At 35.1% G+C, this 27521-nt stretch overlaps 2 protein-coding genes and 2 pseudogenes across 2 annotated transcripts; 3 read left to right on the forward strand and 1 right to left on the reverse strand.

The window, feature by feature from the left end:
• The first annotated feature begins 1847 nt into the window (after positions 1–1847).
• LOC120191241 (ras-related protein Rab7-like) lies at positions 1848–3963 on the forward strand. The gene is made up of 5 exons (XM_039194213.1): positions 1848–1952; positions 2074–2100; positions 2224–2560; positions 3272–3587; positions 3733–3963. The coding sequence occupies exons 1-4, from the start codon at positions 1900–1902 to the stop codon at positions 3323–3325; spliced, it is 471 nt and encodes a 156-aa protein (XP_039050144.1). The 5' UTR covers positions 1848–1899; the 3' UTR covers positions 3326–3587; positions 3733–3963.
• An 812-nt stretch (positions 3964–4775) lies between these two features.
• LOC120191156 lies at positions 4776–8153 on the reverse strand (annotated as a pseudogene).
• A 345-nt stretch (positions 8154–8498) lies between these two features.
• On the forward strand, positions 8499–8838 carry LOC120191263 (sucrose transport protein-like). The gene is made up of 2 exons (XM_039194245.1): positions 8499–8574; positions 8663–8838. The coding sequence occupies exons 1-2, from the start codon at positions 8524–8526 to the stop codon at positions 8834–8836; spliced, it is 225 nt and encodes a 74-aa protein (XP_039050176.1). The 5' UTR covers positions 8499–8523; the 3' UTR covers positions 8837–8838.
• A 1929-nt stretch (positions 8839–10767) lies between these two features.
• On the forward strand, positions 10768–16018 carry LOC120191157 (annotated as a pseudogene).
• The last annotated feature ends 11503 nt before the right edge of the window (positions 16019–27521 follow it).

Consider the following 27521-nt stretch of genomic DNA (forward strand, 5'->3'; position numbering starts at 1 on the left):
CTTTAATACGAATCAACTTACGTAAATGGTTAAAAAATTGTTATTATTTTTAAAGCTCATCGGTTTGAGTACCGGCGTCTACAAGATGATTAAACATTTATAGTTAAATAACTTACAATTTACGTGATTTGACAAAACCAAGTCTATTGTACGACGATCTTATCTATTCAATCTACCAACGTACAATAACATTAATGACACTAAACATGACATTATCATCAACAATCACTAATCTCCCCCACACCACACACACACACACTAATATTAAGGAAGGATTTCTCCGTATTCTTTTTCTTCTGTCTTTATTTCTAAAACATCAAACAACGTTATTCGTTTGTTAATTTAGTATTAACTAATATCAATTGTGGCTCTTGTTCAATTTAGAAAGGTGAATCATTTATAATTGTTTCAGCCTAAATGTATCTCTAATAAATGATGTGATAGACGTAGAACACTTCTTAATGAAAAAGAAAAGGTCGATATTAGGGGTGTAAACGAGCCGAGTCGAGTTTTAATATTGTTGAGATCGACTCGACTCGAAAATTCTGAAATGGAGCTCGACTCGAAAACTCGCGAGCTTAAAATTTTTAAACTTGAACTCGAAATCCTGAATTGAAGTGAGCAGCTCGAAAAGGCTCGAAATGAAAAAAAAATCTTAAACTTAACTCGATTGAAGCCTCAAACTCAAACTCGAACCTGAACCTTAAATACATGAAAATCTTACTGTATTTAAAAAAATCAATACATAAATATTAATATATTAATAATTTATTTTAAAAAAATAAAATCTTAATATTATATTTCCGAGCTTCTCACGAGCTTTTCGAGTCGAATATCAAGTAGCTCGTTTTGACTTGTTAAGAACTCGAGTCGAGCTCGAGTCGAGTCTATTCGATCCGAGTATTTATTAAGCCTTAATCGAGTAGCTCACGACCTTTCTCGTCTCATTTATGACCCTAGTCAATATACACCCTTAGATTAAAATAACCAATATTATCTCTCACTTCTTCGTAAAATTACCCTGATGTAATTAGTTTTATTTGATCAACATGTCATACTATGATTCTGGGGTTAGAAGTTTAAGAGTCAATTATTACTATAATTTTAAAATTAATAAATTGATCATTAAAATCATCAAACTATAGAATGATCACTACACATTATAAAATAGTGATAAACTTGTTTTTAAAGATTTTTTAAATATTTTAATAAGTTTAATGATATTTAATAATTTCATTAAATTTTACCATCATTTTATAATTTTTAAACATTAAAATATATTATAATATAGTTAAATAATTATTTATGTATTTTACCTAAAATAAAAAAAATGTATGTGCCGGTTGATAAATATAAGAGTAAACTATACATATAGTATCTAAACTATCAATTTTAGCCTGTTTAGTATTTAAACTTTTAATTTTTCAAAATCATACTTAATGTTTAGTTTTGTTTTTTTCAATACCTCATCGTTAAACTTAACAAATTTAATACCTAAACTATTAATTTTGGTTCGTTTTAGTACATAAACTTCCAAATTTTTCTAAAAAAACAACGTTAAGTTTTGAACATGTACTAAAATAAAATAAAAACTGAACTTTAGGAATGGTTTTGAAAAAAATAAAAATTTAGGTATTAAAATAGACCAAAACTGATAGTTTAGGTACTAAACGTGTAATTTACCTAAATATAAATAATATAATTTTAGTAAATCCATTTCTACAGTAAACCATATAATATCCTTCCATGAAGAATTGCTCAGATATATTTAGTAAATTCAAATCTGCAGTAATAAAAGAATCCAAAGTGAATTCCTGGGGGTAATGATTAAGATGTTGTTCTTCATTTCTTTTGAAAACTTAAACCAAATCTAATAAATCAAAGCAAAATTTTGCCACCATGTCATTGCAAAAGCGAACCTTGCTCAAGGTCATCGTTCTCGGCGATAGCGGGTACGATCATTCCGATCTCAATTTTCAATTCCCATTGCTTCTTTCAAGATTTATGGATTTGGTGTTTCGATTTCGTAAAAATGATTATATGTTTAATTTGCTTTCACGTCAATGTAATCAGGGTGGGCAAAACGTCGTTGATGAATCAGTATCCTTTCAAGTTTCAACCGGCATTGGATTTTAAATTTGTTCTTATTTTTGGGTTAAATTTTTAGATCTTGATTTTTTCATTTAAGGTAAAGTGTTTCGGGAATTAACCGGTTGAATTTAGATATGTTCATATGAAGTTTAGTCAGCAATATAAAGCAACCATTGGTGCAGATTTTGTCACTAAAGAACTCCAGATTGACGAACGCAATGTCACTCCAAGTTGTTTCTTTTCCTTTATTATTATTATGATTCATTTTGATTGTTTCCATGTTCTTTATAGATTAAATTTGAAGGGCTTTTTGGATTGGATAGATATGGGATACTGCAGGGCAGGAAAGGTTCAGAGCCTTGGAGTTGCTTTCTATAGAGGTGCAGATTGTTGTGTGCTAGTCTATGATGTTAATGTGATGAAATCATTTGATAACCTTGATAATTGGCATGAGGAGTTTCTTAAACAGGTTTCTCTTTTCCCTTTCTATATGTTCTTCATTTCATTTCCATGTCGTTTTATTGTTGATGTTCGGGTTCGAATTATCCCTTCCAACTAGGGATTAATTTTATGTTAGGTAATGAATTTATAAAATTTTAGGGGCAAAAATAGATTATCAATAGAACATATCTAAATTATATAAAAAAATTAAAATTTTCTAAAGGACGACCTCCCTACCGGCCCCCCTCGGTCCATCCCCGCTTCCAACATGGTCATTTCCAAAGTTCGAACGTGGACTCTTCCTTGACTGCACCCAAACACTTGTTGGTCTTTCCAGACTTTCCTTGTTGGTTTTAGTTATTCATCAAATTGCATGTCACTTGATGTTTTATTATGCCTCTATAACATCCATTGACATGGTTATAAACAATGACAAGGACAATGTGCTGTACATCAGTTTTTTTGGTTTGCAATGCATTATTATTTTCCAGAGGAAAAAGAAAAGCAAAATCCTAGACAACTTTCCCAATGACATTTGGAGGAACAAATTTTGATAAATTCTCTCTGATAAACATACATAGTGGTTACTTATTTGAACCACACACCTTGCATGAGCAAAACTTTCTTGCAAGATGGTGTCTTTTGTTGATTGACCTCGCCAACTGGTTACATGAGCAATCCTAAACTGTTATTTGATGTGGTTATGCTGATACGGTTTCCGATTCTCTTTTCGTGCCAGGCAAATCCTACCGACCCCAAGACGTTTCCATTTATATTGCTTGGAAACAGATAGATTTAGATGGTGGCAATAGTCGAGTGGTAAGGATGTATAGTTTCTATATATACTTGTGAATTATTTTGTCTTCACAGTACCCCAGAGCTTCATTGGTGGTGTCTTGAGCCATATGTAGGTCTCCGAGATGAAAGCAAAAGACTGGTGCTTCGAAAGAAAACATACCTTACTTTGAAACATCAGCAAAAGAAGATATCAACGTCGATGAAGCATTTCATTGCATTGCAAAAACTGCTCTCGCGAATGAGCGCGAGCAGGACATGTTAGTTTATCTCTTTTCATCAAGCACCGCAGATTCAGATATGATCATTATCTTGTCATGCATTTTGTTTACTGCATTGCTGCGTTCTTTAGCATATGCTTTTGGGACATTATAGATAATGTCCTATTTGTGTATGATTTAGCAGATATTTCCAGGGCATCCCAGATGTTGTCACTCAGACCGAGCAAAAAGGTGGCTGTGCATGCTGATTACAAGCCAAGCTCGTTATATTATCGGTTGCTCGATGCTGCAATATTTCCCGGTTCCTATGATTCTTATCCATTTTTTATTTTATATACATTGTATTCTAAAATCCATTGATTGAAGCATTATTGACATTAATTTTGCTTTCGGTAGAGATGAAGTAAAAGAACTAAAATTTGTAGAATCCCAGGTGTTTTTTCTTTTAGTTTTAACTAGGGTTATATGTTCAAATGTAATATTTGGATGAGCTTCCATTCAAGTGATGATGATTGTTCATATTTCAATGGTCTTAATTTATGTAGCAGATTCTTTTGTTGCTTCAGAAACATTTATTCACAACTTTACAACTGCAAGTTTAGTTCATATAACCAAACTTATGAGATATAGGTTTAAAGTTCGAATCTCATCGTCAGATGACCCGTACATATTCAGAACCTATGCTGCATCGGCAGTTATGGTTTCTCCCCAACAAATTAACACCGATTGAGAAATCACTGATATTTGTTCAGCCGAAACTTCCAAATCTCAGAGAACGGACGGAGAACTTCGACAAGAAGGCATGTTCGGAGGGGGACTATGAATGCTTGTATCAGGGTTGCTGCCAATCTTCACTATCAGGACAGTGTTCATTCCCCAGATCATATGTCTGCCTTCCTGGCAGTGCATTGCCATACTCCTGCTCAAACATTCGAACAAAATTCGGGTTTTATAGAACCGGCATATCGATAATAGCATGTTCATAATCACAAAAAATATAGAAAGATACCAGGATTGTTAGCTTTAAATCTGATAGTCAGCCATCCTTTGACAGGGAGTGAAGCAGTACTGAGGTAAGGTGGATCAAAATATATGTTTCCGGATCTGTACTGTTGAAATTCCCATAACCCTCTCCCAGTACATAAAAACTTATGCCCGTGTATGTGCATAGAATGCTCGTCTGATGCATTCAACAGATTCGTCGACTGAAACACGATCTCAGCTTATTCACCGTATTCCAAAATCTTCACCTTCGCCCCCCTCAGCGGATGTGAAACTGGTATCTCTCAAATTACCTACAAAGTCAATGTAATACGGCGGCTCATCCGGAAAATCCGAGGTATAGGATCCACTCAAGTTCCTATAACAAAAATCTTTGATATGGTAATTAATTCCAGTTTTGTATATCAAATATGTTTCTAGTCAACAACAAAAGTTTTAAAGGATAGTTTTACCTGTATAAGCTTGTAGCATCTGTTGAAGGGTTCACCCAGCTTATATTGTTTAAGCTTGAAAGAAGAGTATAGTCCCATATCTGCAAGATCAATTTCCATGGAAGCTGTTATGTACATTCGAGTAGTTATGTTTCTCGTAGGATGTTCTTTGCTCGCGAGGCTTTTCAAATGCTTCCTGAATCGTGTTGCAGAATCATAGTCGGTATAAGAGGGCAGAGTTTTGGGAAAGAAAGGCGGTGACTGTTTGTTGTATCTCCCTCTATACTCGAGAATTGCAGTAGTATTCGTTTTATCATATCCGGTAAAAATCGTATTATCGGTGTAATATTGTCTACCGGCCATGTAATAACGACCGGGAGATTGATTTGCTTCGATTAAAACGTCTATCGTCTGACCAGTTGCTAACATGACATAGCTAGTAGTAAAAGGTTTCAGGTAGCTTCCATCGATTCCAACAACTGTGAGATTATGCCCTGCTATTGCAAAGAAGAACTCTTCATCCATCAATGCATTGACTAATCGAATCAAGTACGTCTTCCCGTAATTGGCTTGCCATCGGTATGTCTTTCTGCAACACAAGATCAATACATCAATACATAATAATGTTTATATATGTTAGTGAACTTAACCTGCTTAGGTGGGGTGATCAATCATCTCAAACTTAAACCGATAGGAAAAGTGTTCAACTAATCTAGAAGCCTGCATGTGAATCTAAGTGTAAAGGATAACAACACTCCCCAGGGGTAATGAGAAGTACTAAAGGAGAAAGGGTTGTCTGGATTTGAGCTCGAAAGCTTTAAATCGAGCTGAATCGGATGAAAAACTCTTAAGCCGATCGGAAATGGTCCGACATTTAGTTAGCTAGATATATGAGAGATTAGTATACCTTTAGAGCAAGCACAGAAATCTCCTGGCTGGCCATTAATGGTATAAGCATCAGATATAGGTATCTTTCCCAGTTCTCAGGATCTCTCTGATTACCTTGTTTACATCATACGTAAACCAAGTTCCTGCATGTATGCGTACATACAATAGGCAAAACCCTAGTCAGATACATGAATCAAAATACATAATAATATTCCACTAGTACATGATACAGATACATACATGCATACAAACATACATACATACATACATAGCAAAGAAATGAAGGGTTAGTACCAAATATGAGAATTTGTTCCCCTTGAGGAGTGGGGAAAGGGTAGGAAGATTGACGATGAGGGTAAACAACAATGGCACCGTGGACGGTGTTCCGAGTCCAATCGGTGTTACTATTAGCATGCCACCATAGAGTCCCTTCCTCCTCGGAAAAACACAACTTGGTAAGTGAAATTGTTGCCAGGTTCAATAGGGCTGCGTGATGTATGCAGAGCCATCTGACCATGGGTTTCTGGGTTGCTTCACCCCATGCCAGGAAATGGGGGAAATCTTTAGCTTTATAACAGATGTGAAATGAAGATCAGAAAAGGGAGAAAATTAGGTTACCAGTGAAGGGTGAGACCATAATCACCATGATTATGAACATTGACAAACACTGTATCACCTTTATGAACATAGATGGTGGGTCCTGGGAAATGGCCATTGACAACCAGCATGCTCTTGGTCTTGCACAGCCTGGTAAATTTCTCTGTCACCTACAAGATCATCATCATCATCATCACTGTATGATATACATACATACATATACATATATATATAAGTACTTACAACAAAGTCATGATAGTGAACTTCAGCTTCAGCTATCCAAGAGGAATCCCAGTTAGGAACAAAAGTAATACAGGGAGTGATGGTGGTGCTACAGCCATGGTTTCTTTGCAGGAAAAATCAATCTTATTTGGTAACTTTTTAAGTTATAAAAAAATGATATGATCCTTTCAATAATCAAAGACTTTTCTTGTGGATAAATGAGGAATGCAAATCCTCTGCCCTATCATCATCACTTTAAGAGAAAATGTGACCAAAAAAAAATTCAGGGTAAACTATTATATTTATACACTGTCATAAAATTAAAAACAATTAAGTTTCAACACTCATGTTATTGATTTAATAAATATTGTACACTTATTTTAGCGATTGTTACATTTTGACTATTGAGTCGTTAACTGTAGTTAATTTGATTAACTAGATGGCATGCTATGTTAGTCAAAGGGTTAATTTTTAATTTTACCGCTGAACTTTAGATAAAAATCAGTTAGACCTTGAATTTAGATGAAGTATCATTTTAAACCTTAAACTTTGGGTAAATCATTTTGACTCTTGAATTCCATCAAAGTCTCTCGTTGCTGCCACCACTCACCATCACTATCAATCGACATCGTCGACTGTTAGACCGTTATTTTTAACGGTGGGTGAACTAAAATAAAATTAGAACGTAATGTTTGGTATGATTTTGAAATAGAAAATAATTAGATGACTAGAACAGAACAAATTGATAGTTGAGGCACTGAAAGTGTAGTTAACCCTAAAACAAAGTAATCCTCGATCCAAGTTTGTTGTTGGTTAAAGGCTTTCGCTTACAATGGCTTCAAAGTACCTCTCTCTCAACTCCAAATTCAACTAACCATCACCTTCGCTCTCACTTTCAGGTGCTTAGACGGCGTCGACTCCTCCTTCCTCATCCGATCATGAAACCCTCACTTTGATCATACGCTCCTCAACCAACGCCACGAGATTCTCCGGCTTCTTGCTCCCGCGTTCACGAGTGCGGGGATCAGCAGCGATTCCCACGAAATGTTGACCGATACCACCATCCAACGAGGACTGGAGATCACGGACCGGACGTTTAATGGCGGATTCAACTGCAAAGTCTTACATTTAGAGTCGGTGATAGAGGCTTGTGTTGATGTAAGCGAGACCCGCCTTGAGTTGATAAAGAGTAGGGTTTTGAAACATATCATTACGGGACGGTTCCGGTTCGAGTGGAAGACGGGAGATGGGGATTGCACCATTTGTTTGGAGGGTTTCAGAGTCGGATCATATGCTGCTCGGATGCTCATGCCATGTTATCATGCTTTTCATCCTAAATGTATCGGAAAATGGCTGTACCTCAGTCATTGCTGTCCTCTTTGTCGGTTTGAGGTGCCACACCTGTACTAGCATAGATACATAGATACTCATCATTGGGAACCTTTTGTACTTCTTTTTCGTCCATTTGCTCCTTTTCCTAAGCATAAACTTGTTCTTGTTATCGATTTTAAACAATTTTACGGGAAACCGAGAATGATGTTTACGGTGTTGCTTGAACACGTGTGGAAGACCATGTTTCCCAATATACTATTTTTGTCATGTGTTGCTCAGCCTTCTTTTGCATCATCCATGGCGTTTTAAATGTGATTATAACATCACTTGCATGCAATGCAGGTCATAAGTGCAATACGATGCTAATTTGATCAGAATCTTATGGATTTATTTCGACCAGATCTTGTAAGATCATTTTTTTAATTCGATCAAATCAAGTTCATGAAATCAGGATAATAGTATAAATTTTCTACATAATACTGATTCAGTGAAATTTTCTGAACATGGCAAGTCTTTCTCTAGGAGTGTTGAACATGTCTATAGTTATCCCACAGGTGATACACTTGTCTATTTGAATTTTCATAATTATGAGCACTTTTACTGGAAAGATGGTTGATTTGTAAGTGGAAAAAAAAATTGCAGATGTTCATATCTGTAGTTAGTGTGCCTTTGGATGATGCATTCGGGGGAGGCAACTTGCCGGTCTTTGTGTTCGGGTCGATAACGGCTGCCGTCAGTGCATTGTTGGAGGTACTGGCGTTGCCGAACCCGCCGAAACAAGTGTCCCTCTCGCCGGGAATGGATGGTGGCCATTAGTACCATCTAACGGTATGTGTGATTTCTCACGCATGCATTCAGTCCTATTGTGTTGAAGTGATGGTAAAGGAGTCCTTAAGAAAAATTAAATTTTGTAAAGGAGTGCCTTTTAAGAAAAAGGGTTAAATTTTATTAAGCAGAGAAGTAAATAACATAAGATTAATGTGAATTAGACTAGACATGAAGTATAAAATTTAATGTGATTTGATTTTGTCTTCGTAACGGATAATAGAAACAATAACTCGATATAAAACTCACAAAAAGTACAAATAATACATAAAAGGTTTATATCTAGGGATGGGCATGGGACAAAACCCGACGGGTTCCGACCCGACCCGATCCGATTGGGTTTTTTTTAAAAATTTGGATTCGGGGCGGGTCGGGTTCGGGTTTAGGGTGAAAAATACCCGACCCGAAAAAAATATAATTTTATCTTATATATTTAGGAATAATTACAATAATATCCCTCTATATATTATTTTTTTCAATTAAGTCACTATTTTTTATTGAATAAAAATAATAGTTTTTATTATTTCGGGTCGGGTTTTTAAGTTATATATCGGGTCGGGTGAAATCTTATTTTGGTCAGGTCGGGTCTCGGTAGAGGATTCATTGTTCTCGGGTCGGGTGGACCAAAAACCTGACCCAACCAGACCCATGCCCATCCCTATTTATATCATATAGCTTATATATTATATATATATATGGGTAAACTACATGTTGAATTAAACTTTACTCTCTCTCTTTCATTTATACTTTTAATTTTTTTCAATTTACTCACTGAATTTTATAGATTAATTTTTTTGTCAATTCACCATTAAATAATTAACAACATTATGAAATGAACGTATTTTAATCAAAACGACGTCGGTTTAGTCTAATTTTTTTCCAGGAATTCAAAACGATGTCGTTTTGATGTAAGTTACCATATCTTAACTTCGTTTAATTATTTAACGACGGAGTGACACAACAAAACTCAATTTATAAAATTCGTGAGTAAATTAAAGAAATTAAAAGTACAATGAGTGAAAAAGAGAGAGTAAAGTTCAATTACCAAAAGTGTAATTTATCACTATATCTATATATCAAAACACTCCTAACATTTATATATACAAATTTCATTTATTATTGATTTTCAATTTTCAAAACTTCGATTCTTAAATAAGTTAATTTCCCTTTAAATATCACCTTAAAGCATCATTTATCTTCAATAACCTTTTTAATTTAAATATTTTTTAGGCACTTAACTTTTCCCTTTGTATTCATTCCTACTCTGCCTCTGCATTAACTATTGGACAAATTACATATTTAGTATCTGAATTATTAGTTTTGGTACGTTTTAGTATCTAATTTTTTAATTTTTTTCAAAATCAAACATAACATTTAGTTTTCATTTTATTTTAATACCCCACCGTTAAAAACTTAAAGCATTTAGTACCAAAACTATAAGTTTGGTCCGTTTTAGTACTTAAACTTTCAAAATTTTCAAAACTTAGCGTTAAATTTTGAACGGGTACTAAAATGAAACAAAAACGAAAGTTTTTAATGGTAGTGTACTAAAAGAAACAAAAACTAAACTTTAGGTATGATTTTAAAAAATTTAAAAGTTTAAGTATTAAAATGGGTCAAACTAACAGTTTAAGTACTAAATGAGTAATTTACCTAAAGGATTTTCACCAGGAGGGAGGAATGGGGTTTCTTCTCCGATCTTCACATTTTTCCAATCTTTTCTCCCTCCATTTACTCCCAAATTTGGACTTGAGCTAATGTTTGATGTTGAAGGAATGCTATGCAAGTTTCAATTCATACATTCAAGGCATGCCATTGCTATGAAATCCTTATTGAAAGATTGTCTAATGGAGACATCAATGCTCTGTATGGTTTTATCAATTAGGAGAATATGATGAATTAGGCTGCCGCACTCTAAAACAATGGTGAAAAGCCCTTGCTCTCAGCTGCTCGTAATTGGCAATCAAAAGAGCTGTGAATGTTCTCACTCATTACAATATGTTGTTTATCTGCTCATAATTGGTTATGATTGATGATGATGATGATGATGCTATTGTTTAAACATTATTGCACTTAAATTCTCACCTACCAACACCAAATTCTCAACTGCCACCATTTTCCATACCCCAAATAGAAAAGAAAACCAAAAGTAAATCCCACCATTTTCTCTCCTACTTTCACTCTTTCCATGAATACTGGAAATCCTTTTAAAAGAAAAGATACAAATTTTCTCTTTTTTTTTTTCCTGCATGAACTGCTTATTCTCCCAAAACTCCCAAGTTTATTTGATTTAACCATTGAAGTTTTCTCAAGAGTTTAGTCAAATGGATATGGATTGGTTGGTTTCGTGGATGAATCTACCTTCATTGCATATAAACAGCTATTTACTGCCCTTTCTTCGATTCCATTTCGCACTATGTGCTGCCATTTAGCTGGTATGGGTTTTTCTTCTACAACTTCCTGGGATTTCATTTCTTTGAAGACTTTTTATCGGGATTTCGAGGTGCCCCTGTTGGTTTAATCTTTCACCCAGCTTCACATATCTATAATGGCGTGGTTTCCAAGTGTCGGATCCTTCATGGCAGGTGCCCTTTTTCACTCTTTTCCTGGTTTTACATTCAAATTTGGTTTTGTTGATGGGAATAAGATGATATCATCAGTCGTGAGCGGTTCACCCTTCTAAGTTGGGTGGAAATTTGCGAATCGATGAAAGAATGATAGTTGATCATTAGGATCGACCAGTTACGAGTAGTCCATCCTCTTTCTAATCTTGATTGTACTATTTATAGTGAGCATGAATTTTAGATTTCGCTCAAGTCATAAGGTAATGATGATTATTTGTACACCTGTTAGGGTTTTGTTTAGGTCTCGTCTATGCACTATAATTGATATGAGAGTTTATGTTTGGGGACATAAGCTTTTAAGGGCTCCAACAAGATGAGAGGTACGTGTAAAGACTAATTGTTGATAAATAAAGTGCTGAGGGATCGAGTGTGACGGAGATTGAGAGGTTTCCGGAGGGTGTCTCTGGAGGTATAATATGGTTCTTTCACTTTGAACCATGATCTTCTTTTTTTGTGAATTGGTAAAACTATTGCAGGTATTTAGCCACCCCATGGTTATCAAGTCCTCATTTTCAGACTGCTTTTCTCAATTTCTTTGGGAACCCTCCTGCTTTCAGCTACCGCAGGTCTCAAAATTTCCACTATGCTCTCTCTTAGGATGTTTTTGATTTAGAACGAAATCATATATTTATATATGTTGGTCCACGTGCAACTTTTTCAGACAACTTTTTCATACTTCTGATGGTGGAACCATAGCTCTAGACTGGCTCACAAGTTCTGACGGTAAGTGCAAGACTTTTAGATTTGTTGTGTGTGTGTGTGTGTTTTTTTTTTTGGAATCTTTTAGGATTTTGTGCAAGGTTAAGTTTTGAATATTTGATGCCTTCTTTTTCTCTCTTGGGTGATATATGATTAGAGCAACTAAGAAAATGTTAAAAGGGTGCATAATGCATTTGGAGACAATTAAGCTATCAAAGTACCCATGGAGACTACCTCAAACTGAACGAGTTGAAAAATTCATGGTTTGGGCTATAAAAGTTCTTACTTTTAATCTGTTTGATAATCTCACAGTTTCAAGAGGTATCTGTGAGACGAATGACGCTATCTCGAAGGACGACACGACTCCTTTGGTGGTTGTAATTCCTGGCTTAACAAGTGATTCTGCTTCTTCTGTGAGTTAAATATCTGCTGGTGATTTGAATTATGGAAGTTATGAAAGAGATTGTTGTGGAATATAGTTTACTAAATTGGGATTTTCTTGATATAATTCTTGTGACAGTACATTAAGCACCTTGCATTTGGATTCGCAAAACATGGATGGAATGTTGTAGTTAGCAACCACCGAGGACTCGGTGGCATTTCGATTACTGTGAGTTGTCCATTTTCTTCTATGTATTTCTTTTTTTCGGTTGGTCCGTTTGAGTTGGAATTTTACTGGACACTGAACTTCCATATAACTATTTTCCATTGGCCTGTGAAATCAACCAACATTAAGAAATACTTTGGTTTTTTGTTTAACTAATGAGCTTTACAAACAATGAAGTTCATGGACGGTTGATCGAAACACAGTAATAGTTCGATTCAGAAAAGGATATAACATTAGGTATTCAACCTGATAATGGTAGCTCAGTTAGGCCTATGTTTCTCATATGTTTCATTTTCCTTAAATACCTGTATCTGATAGATATTCAAGAACCATGGGAATCTGTCCTTCCTACCATATGGACATACTTCGGAAAAAAGTTTTACCGTACCTGTATATAGTGCTGAACTCCGTGTCCGAGTAAAATAGAATTAGGTTGTGCTTGGCCTGTATGCCATGCTCCAATGAAGATGTATGTATGAATGAAAACTAGAGTTAATTGGTTAAAAGCTGAGGTGTCTTGTACCTCCTCTGGAAAATTTTGGAGATGCTAAGAGCTATCTTAAAGTCTAATAAAGATCTGTCCTCACTTAACCATTCTGTTAATACTAATAATTTCTTCATGATTTTTATCAAAACTTAACATTGTTAATGTGTAATGAATTTATTTCTTTAATGTTGTATTTTGTAATAACACTTTTGCAGTCTGATTGCTTTTATAATGCTGGCTGCACAGAGGATGCCCGAGCAGTCATTGATTATCTCCATCGTCAATACCCGAAGGCTCCTTTATTTGCCATTGGAACTAGCATTGGTGCCAACATTCTGGTGTGTTACTTGATATGCAATTTTTATTCTTTGGGATTTTTTATTACAAACTCTATTGCTCGAATTACCTCTCCTGCATAGCTACGACTGGTGTCATCTATGTTAGATGCCTCTTATTCACTGTTGATGTATAAGGATATTTCCTCGTCTTAAAAGAAAGAACTGTTTAGCATCTCCGGTTCTTGTGAATTCCCTCTTTTCAGCTTATTTAGATTGGAATAAGTTGGTTTGTAGTCCATTCTATTGGTCCTATAAACGGCCATATGATTTCCCTTGGTACGAATTATTTTCGACAGGTGAAATATCTCGGAGAGGATAGAGAGAAAGTACCTGTAGCTGGAGCAGTTGCTATTTGCTCCCCATGGGACCTTGTGGTTAGTGCTTTATTTCTATCGAAATGTAGCTAATAGTCTTTCATGTTTTCAAGTTGCAAAACTATTATGGAAGCAATTTCTCAAAATTCCATTATATGTTATAATGCTATATCTACTTTAGCCATCAAAGTTACTTGTGTTTCGACATTGTAGCTGGATATGTGGTCATCCATATGAATCTGCAATAGTTCTTCATCATGGTCAAATGTTCTGCAGATCGGTGACAGGTTTATATGCCGCAGGCTACTTCAGAAGTTATATGATAGAGCCATAGCAACTGGCCTTCGAGGTTATGCGAAAATGTATGTCTTCTTTGCTTTCCTCAAATAAGTTGTCAGATTTGAAGCCTAAATGCTGGTCCTAGTAACCGGTTTTTCGACCCCAATGTTTATTGTAGGCATGAGCCTCGCTATTCTCGATTGGCTAATTGGGAAGGAATAAAAAAGGTTTGTTTTTTCTTTTGATATGAGGACCCTCTTTTCTTTTGGATTGTTCTCCTTTTTTTTCACAACTTGCATACTTATGTTTACTGCTAGTACAACGTTTTTCGATGTTATCCCCTTTACGTTGCTGCCAACTCCGTTGGTTATCACTTATCACCTTTGGTAGTACCTAGTGAGAAGTGTCGATTTCCTCTCAAGTTATTTTGTTATGCTTCTCTTCCTTAGATCTTACATTTTGCTGGCTTATCCTTTTGGCCTTCGACAGTCGCGTTCAATTCGAGATTTTGACAACTTCGCTACATGCATTGTTGGAGAATTTGAGGTACCATTTGGATCTTCATCCATTGTTGCTTCTTTGCTGTTATATTACGAGTTATGAAAGTATCATACTGTTTTTGCAGACTGTGGATACGTACTATAGGAGTTCTAGCAGCTCTCCCTATGTGCAAAATGTGTCGGTGCCATTGCTCTGTATTGGTTCTCTACGATCCCATCTGTACAAGAGAAGCTATTCCTTGGGATGAATGCAGGTGGAGCTCTTGCAACCATGCTCTACTGAATGCTTTCTTCGAGTTTCTTATGTTATATTGAGCAACTGATCCGGTAAATCCTTTATCAGGGAAAATAAAAATCGTGATGGCCACCGCACGACACGGAGGACATCTAGCATTTTTCGAGGGAATAACTGCATCCAGGCTCTGGTAATTCATAGCTTCGCATTAGTGCATAACCAACGAGTTTAACATGTTTCTCAAATCCATTGATGCTATATCAGCCTTCCCATGATAAAAGAACTTCAAGAAATTTCTTTGGACATCGAATGGCGGACGTGTTCTGATACGTATTTTTTTTCTTTTAATTATGCAGGTGGGTTAGGGCCGCCGATGAATTTCTCAATGTCCTTCACTCTAGTCCACATATGCACATAAAGAAGGTTTGTTTCTTTGTTCATTGCATTTAAATTTGCCTTCCTAGTATGAAGTGGTCTCAATGCATTGCAGACAGAGACTTCAGCACGGGAGGTCTCAATGGAATCATCCATCGATCAGGACCCATACGTTAACATCGCAGAAGATGGAGTAGTGGCTGCAGTAGGTAAAGAGCATGCGGGAAACAAAGTAGTCGAACACTCCACAAATTTGGGGAATATTCACGATAAAACGGTCGTTTTAGCATCGGAACAAAAGCAGCAGTTGGCAGAAGGAAAGCCAGAAGTTGCAGGCAGCAGCATTGGTGAGGTTTTGGGAATCTTCAAGCCCTGCAACGCATCAAGTCGTTCGATGTGATCGGTACGACGAAAAGATGGTTAAATCACCTTTCCCGTCAGAACGGAAAATCGTTGTGGCTACTGGCTTACATTGCCATAATCACAAAGTTGGCCGATACTAAGTTCAGCTCTCCGAATCTTTAACAAGAAGAAACTCAAGAAAGCTTCAGCTGCAAGGTAGGGTAAGGTAACTAATGTATTTTCTACATGTTTTGTGCCAAGACCAGTGAGCCATCCGTATAGGGTGCTTTCGACATTATTTAAATGTACGAGAGATAAATTTCGAGACTAAATCGAACGCACACACTCTATAGACACATTATCAACCGTTGGGGTTCGATCATTTAATCCACAAATGATACTTTCTAAATATTTTCCAAAGAATTGGAAAACCCCTCAACAAAGTTATTATTCACATCATTTGTCTTAATAAATTTAGGGTTACTACATGGAACTTCCAAATTATGACTTAGATTTCAAGTTAGTTCCAAAACTTTACAACATTTTAATTGAGTCCATCAAAATTTTTAGATATCAATATCATATATCTTACAGAGTACTGGACGTGATTTGAGGATGTATTTAACTGCTAGATGTCCTAATGTGCTCAAAATATAAAAATTTGGTGGTAATATAATATAGTAACAATATGATAATAGTTTATAAGATTATATGATATTGTACTTAATACAATGCACCTTCGAATGAAGAAAGATTGATGATTTCGTATAATTAAATAATCTTTTACGGTAGCTTATTAATTTTTGTTGAAGATGAAATATACATAAAAAAGTATTTTAATTTTATTTTTCTTCATGACTTTTGAATTTTTATGTCAAATTGTGTTCCGCTTATTATACTTTATCTTTTATTTAATAAAAACTTAATTTATTATTCAAATATATAAAAAAAAAAAAAAAATTTAACATACAAATCACATAAACGATAACTATTGTTATGTAGCAGCTCAACATCGTAATATACATTAAAATCATAATTTAACACATTGATAAAAATCCAAGTGTCTCAGGGATGGAAGTGTACTCCAAATAAAGGTTAAACTATGTTCTAAGGTTCTATATTGTCCATACATTTAAAATATAATCCTCTTCTTTTACTTTTAAAATTTAATCTTTATCTTTTAGATTTAAAATTTTAAATTCAATTATTAATATTATTAAAAATTATTAAATTTAAGTCTACTATAATATCATATTTTCAGTTTTATTACTATAAAGTTAGTATTTTATTAATTTTAAAGTTCACGTCAAAATATTTAATAAAAAATATTAATAGTATTAACAATTAATCAAGACGAATTCCTGAGAATCGAGAGGATAACAAAAAATATATATTAATATTAAATGTATGAAAAGTATAAGGATTGGATCAGAATTTAACCCCTAACAATCTTTTTTTATTTTAAAATATCACATCAACAAATTCAACAATTGAATTTGTGGGCTTTTTATCGGAAAATCACCCTAATATTAAAAAATCCTCTATCAAACACCCTTTACCGAAAATATTTTCGATCCAACACCATTTTGAGAGAATGCGCATTTGGTGAAACGCGCTTACGTCGAGTCAGTCCTAAGGCACTTTTGGTGAAATGTGTCTTTGCCTAGTCACACACCCACATGGAAGTCGCATCCCCTAGAGTGTGCTTTACCGGGTTTTGGAATGTGCATACCCTGGGGGCACCTTTCCTTTCCACGGTGTCCCGCCCTTTTCACTCCCCTCCCCTATATTAAGACCCCTACTTCAATTAATTGACTGAAAAAAAAAACCCAGAAAAATCAGAAGAAAAAAAAGAAACGACTCATTGTAGGGGAAGCACTTTCCCCCTTTTTCAGAGGATACATGTCATGTCATAGTGTCTCATAGCATCAAATATATAGCGTTGATGGGAACAATTCTCCAACTGTTGACATATAAAAATCTCAGTTCACATAATTGTCTGAGAGGCTCGTTCAAAGGGAAGTGCTTTCCCTTTTTTCAGAGAGTCTTTGCCATGTCATAGTGTCTCATCCCATCAAACATAATTGACGAAAATAGTTCCCCGATCCTCAATCTCTTAAACTCTTAAATTCTCAAACTCTTTAACTATGAAATTATCAAACTCTCAAACTTTCAAACTCTCAAATTCTCAAACTCTTTAACTCTGAAATTATCAAACTCTCAAATTCTCAAAATGACTCTTATTTCAGCTGTTGTTTATTATGATGGAGAAATTCATGAAGATGAATTTAGAGTTGTTTTCCAATCAGATCATTATATTCTCATTACCTTCAAGAGAAACATCACTATTGAGAAATTAGTAACAAAAATCTCAAGGAAAGCTTGTGTTGGAAATACTACAAGGTTGTCTAAACTTCAGTATAGATTTTCGACTGAAAATTTTCCTTTGACATATAAAACATTCGACCTTTGTACCGATGAAGATGTTGCTATGATGGTTTATACTTCCAATCAAAATTTAGACTTTATTTACATAAATGTATGCCAAATTTGTTGACGTTCATGCAGTTCGTGATATGTCATTATTCTCCCACTATGGGTTGCCTCAACAAGTTCATCAAGTTGACAGTCCAACTCAAACAATTTGTAATGATTTCACATTATTAATGGCAAATCCTCCTCCTGGTACCATTCCATCAAGTTCAATAGGGAGACATTTATCTGTCAATTTATTTGACCCCAATATGGAGACTCATTCCATATCCAGATGAAACATTCATCTGCCAGCTTTTTCAACCTCAATATGGATATGTCTTCGATGCAACACTCAGTTCATAACCCATATAGAGACATCCCTTCATGTTCTAGAGTAAGGAATTCATCTGCGAACTTGTTCGACCTAAATATCAATATCACATAGGAACCCTCATCTCCACCAGAAGAACCTCTTTGTGAGCCAAGAGCAGATGATGTTGAGACTGAATTATTCGTTGAACCCGAATTACCACAATTCAATATGGACTCCAATGATGATACATATGAAGTTCCCGTAAATATATTTCAATACGAACCTCTAGCACACATGTCTGAAGCTGACTATAACACGATGTATGGGCCAAAATTTTCAGATATGCCTAATGTTAGAGACTATGAGAGGCATTTATCAGTCAACGATGATGATTTATATCGTGGAATAGAGTTCACATCTAAAGGCGAAGTAATGATGATAATAAATAATTACAACATTCATAATCAGTTCACTCCAGAGTTTATCGATCTACCACCGAAAAGTATGTATGTTATTGTGTCAAACGTGACAATAATTGTAACTAGATGGTTCGTGTTTCAAAGAGGAAAAGGAAGAACGACATACATAAACTAACAAAATACAATGATCCTCATACATATTATGGACGAGGAATCAACCAGGATCATCGAAACTTGGACTTCAACGTGATTTCGAAGACATCATGCCTATGGTCAAAGCAAGTTCTCATATAGCTATTGAAGTGTTGATTTTTGCAATATAATATCACTATGGGTACACCAACTCCTACAAAAAAACATGGAAGGGAAAATAAAATGCCATTATAAAACTACACGGCGAGTGTGATGCATCTTACAACAAACTACCCAGTTGGTTTAACCTGATGCGAAGACTGAATCCTGGGAAAGTAGTTGAGTTCGAAACTAGCCATGCCTACAAGAATGATCGAGTGCTTTGAGATTGATGCTAATTCTACCATGTTTTATGGAATTACCATAATGCATTAATGCTGTAAAATACTGCAAATCTGTAGTCCAAATTGATGGTACATTCTTGTATGGAAAATACAAGCAAGTTTTATTATAGGCAGTTGTTCAAGATGGTAATCACAATATTCTTCTCGTTGTCTTTGCCATTGTCGAAGGAGAAAATACAGAGTCTTGGGCTTTTTTCCTGATAAATCTAAAGTTACATGTTGTCAGAGGGAACACATTTGTGTCATTTTAGACCGAAGAGTTTGGATCAAAGAAAAAATGGACTTTTTGGGTCCAATGTAAAAACCCCCACACGTCCAACATTCTCTCTGTATTCGACATATTGCTGCAAACTACCATGAAAAATACAAGAAGAATGATGAACGCCAATTAATTATACGCATGGGTATGTTATTTTTTCAATTTTGTTTCTCAATCATTTTCATCTTATCTATTTCTATATCACACTAACTACTACATATGACGGCTTAGGTTATGAACTCTTACTTCAAAGGTTCAAGGATATGCTTCAAGAATTACGAGAAAAAAATGAGCATGGATACAATTACATTAGTGAAATCAATAAAGAAAAGTAAAAAAATACATACAATGGTGGATATCGATATGAACATATGACAACCAACTTGGTCAAGGCTATCAATTCAACCTTAAAGGGGTGTCATTTACTAGTAACTACTTTAGCTAAAACGACGTATTTTCGTTTGTGTTAGCTTTTTGCAAAGCTAGGGTTCAATCTCTTACTTGGATGAAAAAAATCATGTTTATCACCCAAGATTAGTAGCAAATCTACAAAAAATGTTGCAACATCAAACAAAATATCGGTGATAAGCTTTTCTCGCACCCAGGGATTATTTTGTACCACAGAATTATCACGAGCTCTTCAAGGGATTGAATCTAACTCTTTCAGAGTTAATCTACGAGAGAGGTGGTGTGGCTATGGGTTTTTTCAAGCTCTGAAGTATCCATGCTCCCATTTCATAGCAGGTTGCTCACATTCTCGTCAAGACTATAAACATTATATGGATCCCATATACCAACTTTCAGAAGTATTCAAGGTATATGAATATGAGTTTCCTCTCATAGGTAATAAAAAGACCCAAATGAGGTTCAGACTTGGCTTCCAATTATACCAGATCCAGACTTATAAGGGATTCAGGTCGTCCAAAATCCACTTGAATTCACTGTGATATGGATATTCGAGAGACGTCAAAAGAACACAAAATATGTGGGCATTGCAGAAACCTAGGCCACAATAGGAAAATTATCTATCTCTTTTATAATCACATAATCGATGACCACTACTCGTGTAATTTTATTTTCTAATGTTTCAATTAATGTTATTTTATTTTCTTTTAATACCAATTAATGTGATTTGAGCTTATTTATTTTACAAGATGTCCATTTCTTATATTTATATATTTGTTTTGGTTCCTTAACGTAAACATTACACATAATAAAAAAAACTTACTTAATATAAAGACAAAAAAATATGACTAAAACTTAATATAAAAACATAATAAAGAAATCGAATAAGAGGTAAAAACATAATTCATGTCATTTGATGGAAACCTAAAAACCAATAAATTAAAATATTATAATAAATTAAAATATCATCAATATTATCTATCGATGCCTCCTTGAATGTATTCCGCATAGTGGTGGTTGTCTACTTCGATGAGGGTTTCTTCTAGGAAGTTCCTCTTCCTCTTCACTATCATCATCATCGTCATTATCATCACTCTCAGCTACATTTTCTCGATAAGGCATGGATGATGATGCAGGACCTATGTAGAATAAGGACCCTGGAGGAGTATGACTAACAATCCCACCACCTTTTGAAAATTGCGAACACTGTGAAAAGCTAAACATCGATGTCTACGATCCATACTGTGAAGTAAATGTTGGATCCATAGGTATAGTCGTATAATATTTACCAGGGGTGTCATAAAACCCTACGGGGCTCTGTACGTAGCCATGTAATAGAGGCATACGAAATGGTGGGTATGCCATCTAAACTGACGGATATGGCATTTGAACCGCCTGCAGTGGCATATGAAAGTTGGACGGTGGTATATGAAAGTGGGGCGGCGACATCTGAACCATCGGACTAGGGATATAAACATGTGTCGATGTTTGCTATTGTGATGGTTTCGATGGAATAGCTAAACCCAGATGTCTGCTCTTCGTTCATAAGTGGGGGACGATGAAGTTTGGACGTCTTTCTCGGCGCGGCGATGATGAATTAACCCCTCGTGCTCCCTCTGAAAGTAAGAACAACTTCCCGTTTGTGTTGAACCATTCAATATAGCCATCTGAAACCACAATACTAGTTTCTAACATATACTCTCGAGGGGGGAAGTGTTAATGTCGGTTCACCCACATCGCTAATCAATTAACCTCTTTTTTGCCTCATCTATCGATGTTCTGCATATTGTTGAGATTTATTGGTGCTTCAGGAATATATTGTGTGTAACCAAATTGAAGAAGCATACGGTCAGTCGGATGCCACTCAACAATAGCATAACAAATAAGAGGCACAACTGCCACCCATACATCCAATTGCCCACTCAAGTCAGGTGGGATGCAAGTCCTCATTTCGTCATTCAAATAGGGCAACCATTTGAAGTAAAACATATATATATTTATTATTAAAATTTAAATGATATTCAAATTATATAAAGACAATTAAATGAAAAAATTAAAATTAAAAAACTTACCTCTGCACCAACTTTTTGATATATGAGTAATCAGATATCTTCTAATTTTTGTGGGATATCACGATGATCTATTCTATTTTTGACCACATATTTCATATATATATATATATATATATATATGCCATTCAATAATAATCAAAAACATTATTTAAAAATAAATTTAGCATTGAAATTACCTGATTATAACGTAAAGACAAATGATTGATTCACGGTCAGACAAAAAAAAGACACATGATACCATGACCACGAATGAATAAGCATGAGACAGCCGCCAATAGATATTTTATTATATTTTATGGTCCGACACATCTCTAAACAAAAATGGCAACACTGCAAAACCCCAACATAACGTGCCGACTACTTGAAAATCGATGAGATGCCACAACCACATACAATGGACCTAATACTAAGACTTGTTGGGAATCAATATCCCTCTAATGATTTGTAATATGTATGCCGGGGGAAAATGATTTTGTCTTGTCCTCGGAACAATTTTTGTGCAACTCTTTAAAATTTCTTTGCAACCATCCTAACGATATTCGGCCACCATTGAAATTCGTCAAGGCAGTTCCAAGATACTCTTTGCACAGAGTCTGTCAATCATCATCTGCCACACCATAAATGACAGTTTCATCTACCAAGAGCCCTAACTACATTGAAATATCCTCCAGGGTAATGGTGCACTCCCCACATGGCAGATGGAACATGTGTGTCTCTAGCCTTCACCTCTAGATTAATGCAGAAATAAGGGTGGGTTCAAGTTTACAACCTCCTTCAAATTTTGCTAAGTAACCAAATCCAACCATAGATAAATATTGTAAGATTTGCCTCAGTATTTTTATATTGTTGTTACGAATAAAAGCTTTTAATATTCGATTAGTTTCCTAATGAATAAATTCTAACCATTAAAATTTGAACTAATATTTTAAAAATTATTTAAATAAATTCTAATAAATAAATCTTACAATTTAAATAATATATGATTGATTTCCTAATAATCAAAATTTTAAAAAGAAAATAGTTTCGTATTCCGACCATATCAGCAAAATGACTCGAAATATGACCAGCATCCAATTGCAACATCTCGCCTTTCATTTTTTTACTGCAAATAACAAATATAAATTAAATAACTTTACAGTTAAATAATCAAATAATAAAAAATTATGTAATAAAATAATAATAAATTTATTGTATAAAAATAGCAATATACCTTAAAGACTATAAAGTAATAGATGTGAAGAAGAAATAATTTTTTGTGGTTTGTATGAGTTATCAAAGGGGTTTATATAGGGGATGAGAGGGGGAATAAGAGAGAGAGGGTGACGGTAGGAGTGGAGGAAAGGGGACACGCCTTCCAAAAAGTGAGTTCCATCAAACACGCTGACTCGACGTAGGCGCTTCCCACCGAACATGCCTTCGTGCCATGCAAGTGTAATCACCATTATTTTGTGATTATAAAAATTATTACTATTATTGTTAATAATAATAATAATAATAATAATCATTACTATTATTATTAAATAAAAAATGTGTGTAATTACAAGCCCAAAATTAAGGAGAGGCCCAAAAAACAACCCATATAAAACTAGGGTTTCATTCTAAACCCTTGAAGTCTCCAGCGCCGCCTCACTATCAGCCGTTGGATCTGTGATAGATCTAATGGTTTAGATCAACCCTAGGCTAGGGTTTTGCCCTAAACTCCGCCTCCCCACGCACGTCATTATGAGTCCGAAGCTCCCTGCGTGTCGACTTTATCGTGCCCAACCAGCTGCTTGCCCGTGACTCGCCGTTTCTCGAGACCTGCTACTGCTTCCATATTCGTCGGTGGTCGTCATACAGAAGGAAAAACAAGCCTCGGTGTAAAGTTCCTTATAAACGTTCTTTCGATGATGTCACGGTCGCCCGCCTGCCAACCTTGTTTCTCACTGGGATGTCTCCTCCCTTGGGCAGAACAAGTAAAGCCAAGATTAGCAAAAGAATAAGAAAGAGAAAAGAACAATGTTCTACCCAAAAACATGTAAGGCAAAGGAAAAGTAGAGAACCAAACTATAAAATCGGACGAAGAACCGAACATTGGGGGGAACCAAAAGAGAGGAAAAGGAGTAGGAAACCTTACCGTCACCGAAAACCAAGCGTGCAGGAGAGTGACTTTGCGTGCCGGAGAGTGACTTTCTTTAAGGTAAAATTGCATATCTAGATTTTCCCATCAAGTTTTAGGTGAAAAGGGAAAGGGGAATAGATATGATTTTAGGAGAGGAATAGGCTCATTTTAGGGTAGGTTTCTTAGATTCCGGCCACCGTACATGGTGGTGCGACGCATCGGTGAGTGGTGGCCGGAGGTGTTAGGTCTCCCTCGGATAAGAGAATGGAATAGAAGCTTGAGAGAAGTTGGGAATTTTCCTTTTAAGCAAAAACAGGAGAGTTAAAAATGAGTTGAGTTAGGCCATTTTTTTGCCTAATCTCGGGTTTATATAGTGGGCACCAAACGGTGCCATAAGGGGAACAGGTCTCGGCGCTTGGTCCATTTCTGCAGGGAGGGTATCGGGTTTTGATACTTTACATTTTGGTCACTTGATGTATGCCAATTTTATTCTTAATTAAATCTCTAAATTTTAGCATGCTTCTATTTTAGTAACTAAATGAAGATTTCAATTATTCTATTTCAAGCTCTGGATTTCGTTTCACTTACATATTAGCTAATACAGGCTTTGTTATGTTGTTGACCAAATATTAAGTTGACCCTTTTTTAGTTTCATTACATTTAGGTCCCTAATTTGACATGCTTCAAGAATTGGAATATTACACTTTAGGCTCTTCTAGGTTATTAAATGGTCATCCTTGTCACTAGTTACATGTTTATTACATAAAATATAAATAGTTATCCACTAATAGATCCCCATAGTTTTAGCCTAATCTTAATCCAACTTATTAATTTCGTTTATTTACATCCATGTTTTTTTAATTATTTAAGTACTAATTGGACTCTGGGTGCTCTAATTAAATTATTGGAACAATTTAGATTGAAAAGTGACTGAAATTACATACTCTACTAATTTTCAAGATCACATCTTGAAGAATGGGTGTGAAAAGTGTGACCTATCGAGGTTGTACGATTCAATACGACGAGAGTGAACTTGAAAATAATCGAGTACGTGTAAAAAATAATAAATAAATAATTAAGGCAATAATTATACTTTTAATATAACTTCATATTGGTTTATTTTTGACACAATGCTTTAATCCGTTAATTTTTATTTTATTTCATGCTTAATCTAAGATCTTAATTTAATAACGAAAGAATATTTCTATATAGGGAAGAGATAGATAGGATAGTCTTCTTGATGGAGGACGTGTAAATCTCGTGATCTCTTTTTTAGAATCGAGAATATTCTTTGAGGTTCGAAACAAATTAATTAACAAAAATAAAATAAATCGTGAAATAATTTTTTAGTTTAGAATTTTTAATTACACTGCCACAATGATGTATAAGCGATTAGGTACCAATTTTGGACGTTATGGGGGTGTTTAACATTCCTCACGCGTAATCAACTTCTTATCCCTTTAAAATGAATTTATACTAAATGCAGATCAATTTTGTTTTAAATTTGATTTTATATTATTTAATTAGTTTTAAGACTTTTAGGTATTCGACCTATATAACCCAAAGGTCGATGACGAATTTGATTTTTTTCGATTTGCCAAATATAAGGATTTTTTTTGAATTAAGAATTAAGATAAAAACCATTTTCGTTTTGAAAAATGAATGTTATGAAAACAAGCGTAGGTGCGTTTGACCAAACGCACCTACGCTTAAATGGGTGATAAATCGAGAATATTTGGTGAAATGGTGTCTAATAGGGGATTTTTTAATATTTGAGTGATTTTTGGGTAAAAACACCAAATTTTGTGCTTTTAATTTTTAAAAGGTAAAGAACACAAATCACCCTGACTATAAGTACAATTTTTTTAGTTACCTCGATTATTAAAAATTACAAAATGGTCTATCGACTATGGAATGTTGCTCTATTGAGTTCCTGAACTATTAAATGTTATAAAATTATCACCCAACAATTCATTATGTTCCAGACTCGTCCTTTTCCGCTAAAAAATTGCGGTTGTTTAAGCTGGACGTAAACATGATGACTGAGATATGATAGTCGTTTAAGATTTTTAGATCAAGTTTTATTGTATCACAGTCAATGAGTTAACGTTAAGATCATAATACCGTCTATTTTTTAACGGAAAATGACGAGTTTGGAAAATAATAAATAGTTGGGTGATCATTTTGTAACTTTTAATAGTCGAGGAACTTGACCAAGCAACACTCTATTGTTGAGGACATTTTAACTTTTAATAGTCGATGAACTTAATAAAGTAGTATCTTATTGTCGGGGGACCACTTACATTCTTTACCCTTTAAAAAATATAAATTAAAATTGAAATGTTGGAAATGTGTGGGGACTTGAATCAGAATTTAACCCCAAATAAACAAGGGAGCAAATTTTGGTAAATTCATCAATAAACCTAGAAAAAACCGCAATTCTTCATCCTTTCACTCTTCTGCCGTTCTACGTAAGTCGAGAGAGAAACAGAAATGGATATATAAATAACAAAGACTCCGCTGTTCTCCAATCTCATTTTCAATTTGCTGATCGTTTGATCTGCGTGATTGTTTTCGAGCTTTCGAGATCTGAATCTGATCAAAAAAGAAGGCATGGAAGATTTGAGATCAGCTATGGAGGAGCACATGGAATTAATGGCGGATCTAGTTCAGAAGCTATCGTCGGAGATCCGTTCCGGTATCCGACCCAGAGTTTTAAAAAACGGTCCGCGACCGCGATTTCGGTCGTGATATAGTGGTTTTGCCGCCGTCCGATTTTACCCGCGGCTGTAATAGACGGCCGCAATCTGAAATAACCGAAAACGCGACCGCGATCGCGATTTGAACCCCTGATCCGACCCGCTTACGATAACTTCATCGGTTTCTTCCATGCCATCGACTGGAAGGTCCGCTTCTTCTCTTTTCGCACTCTTTATTTTTTTTCTGATTGATTCCCTAGAATTCGAGATGATATTCAGACCGGAGGCGTGGGTTCAATTCAAAGCTGAATTTTACTAAGTGTTAATGTTGGTTACTAGAATTTCTGAAGTGTTAGTGTCGGTTGAAAGACTAAAATCTTGGGGGGGGGACTGCCTTGAACAATCTGTTCCAAAAGAATATTTTGGAAAAGACAAAATCATGTAATTGAGTGATAATACTGATTGCATGATGCACAAAGTTCCATAAATTGGTGATTTCACCAATGCGAAACCCCAAGTATAACCTGGTAATTATGTACTAGCTTAATTCATACCTGATCTGCATGTTTTAAAGGCAGTTTTTTTGAGTTAGATGGG

The sequence above is a fragment of the Hibiscus syriacus genome, unplaced genomic scaffold, assembly GCF_006381635.1.
Source record: "Hibiscus syriacus cultivar Baekdansim isolate YM2019G1 unplaced genomic scaffold, ASM638163v2 tig00116965_pilon, whole genome shotgun sequence".
Taxonomy (NCBI): Eukaryota; Viridiplantae; Streptophyta; class Magnoliopsida; order Malvales; family Malvaceae; genus Hibiscus; species Hibiscus syriacus.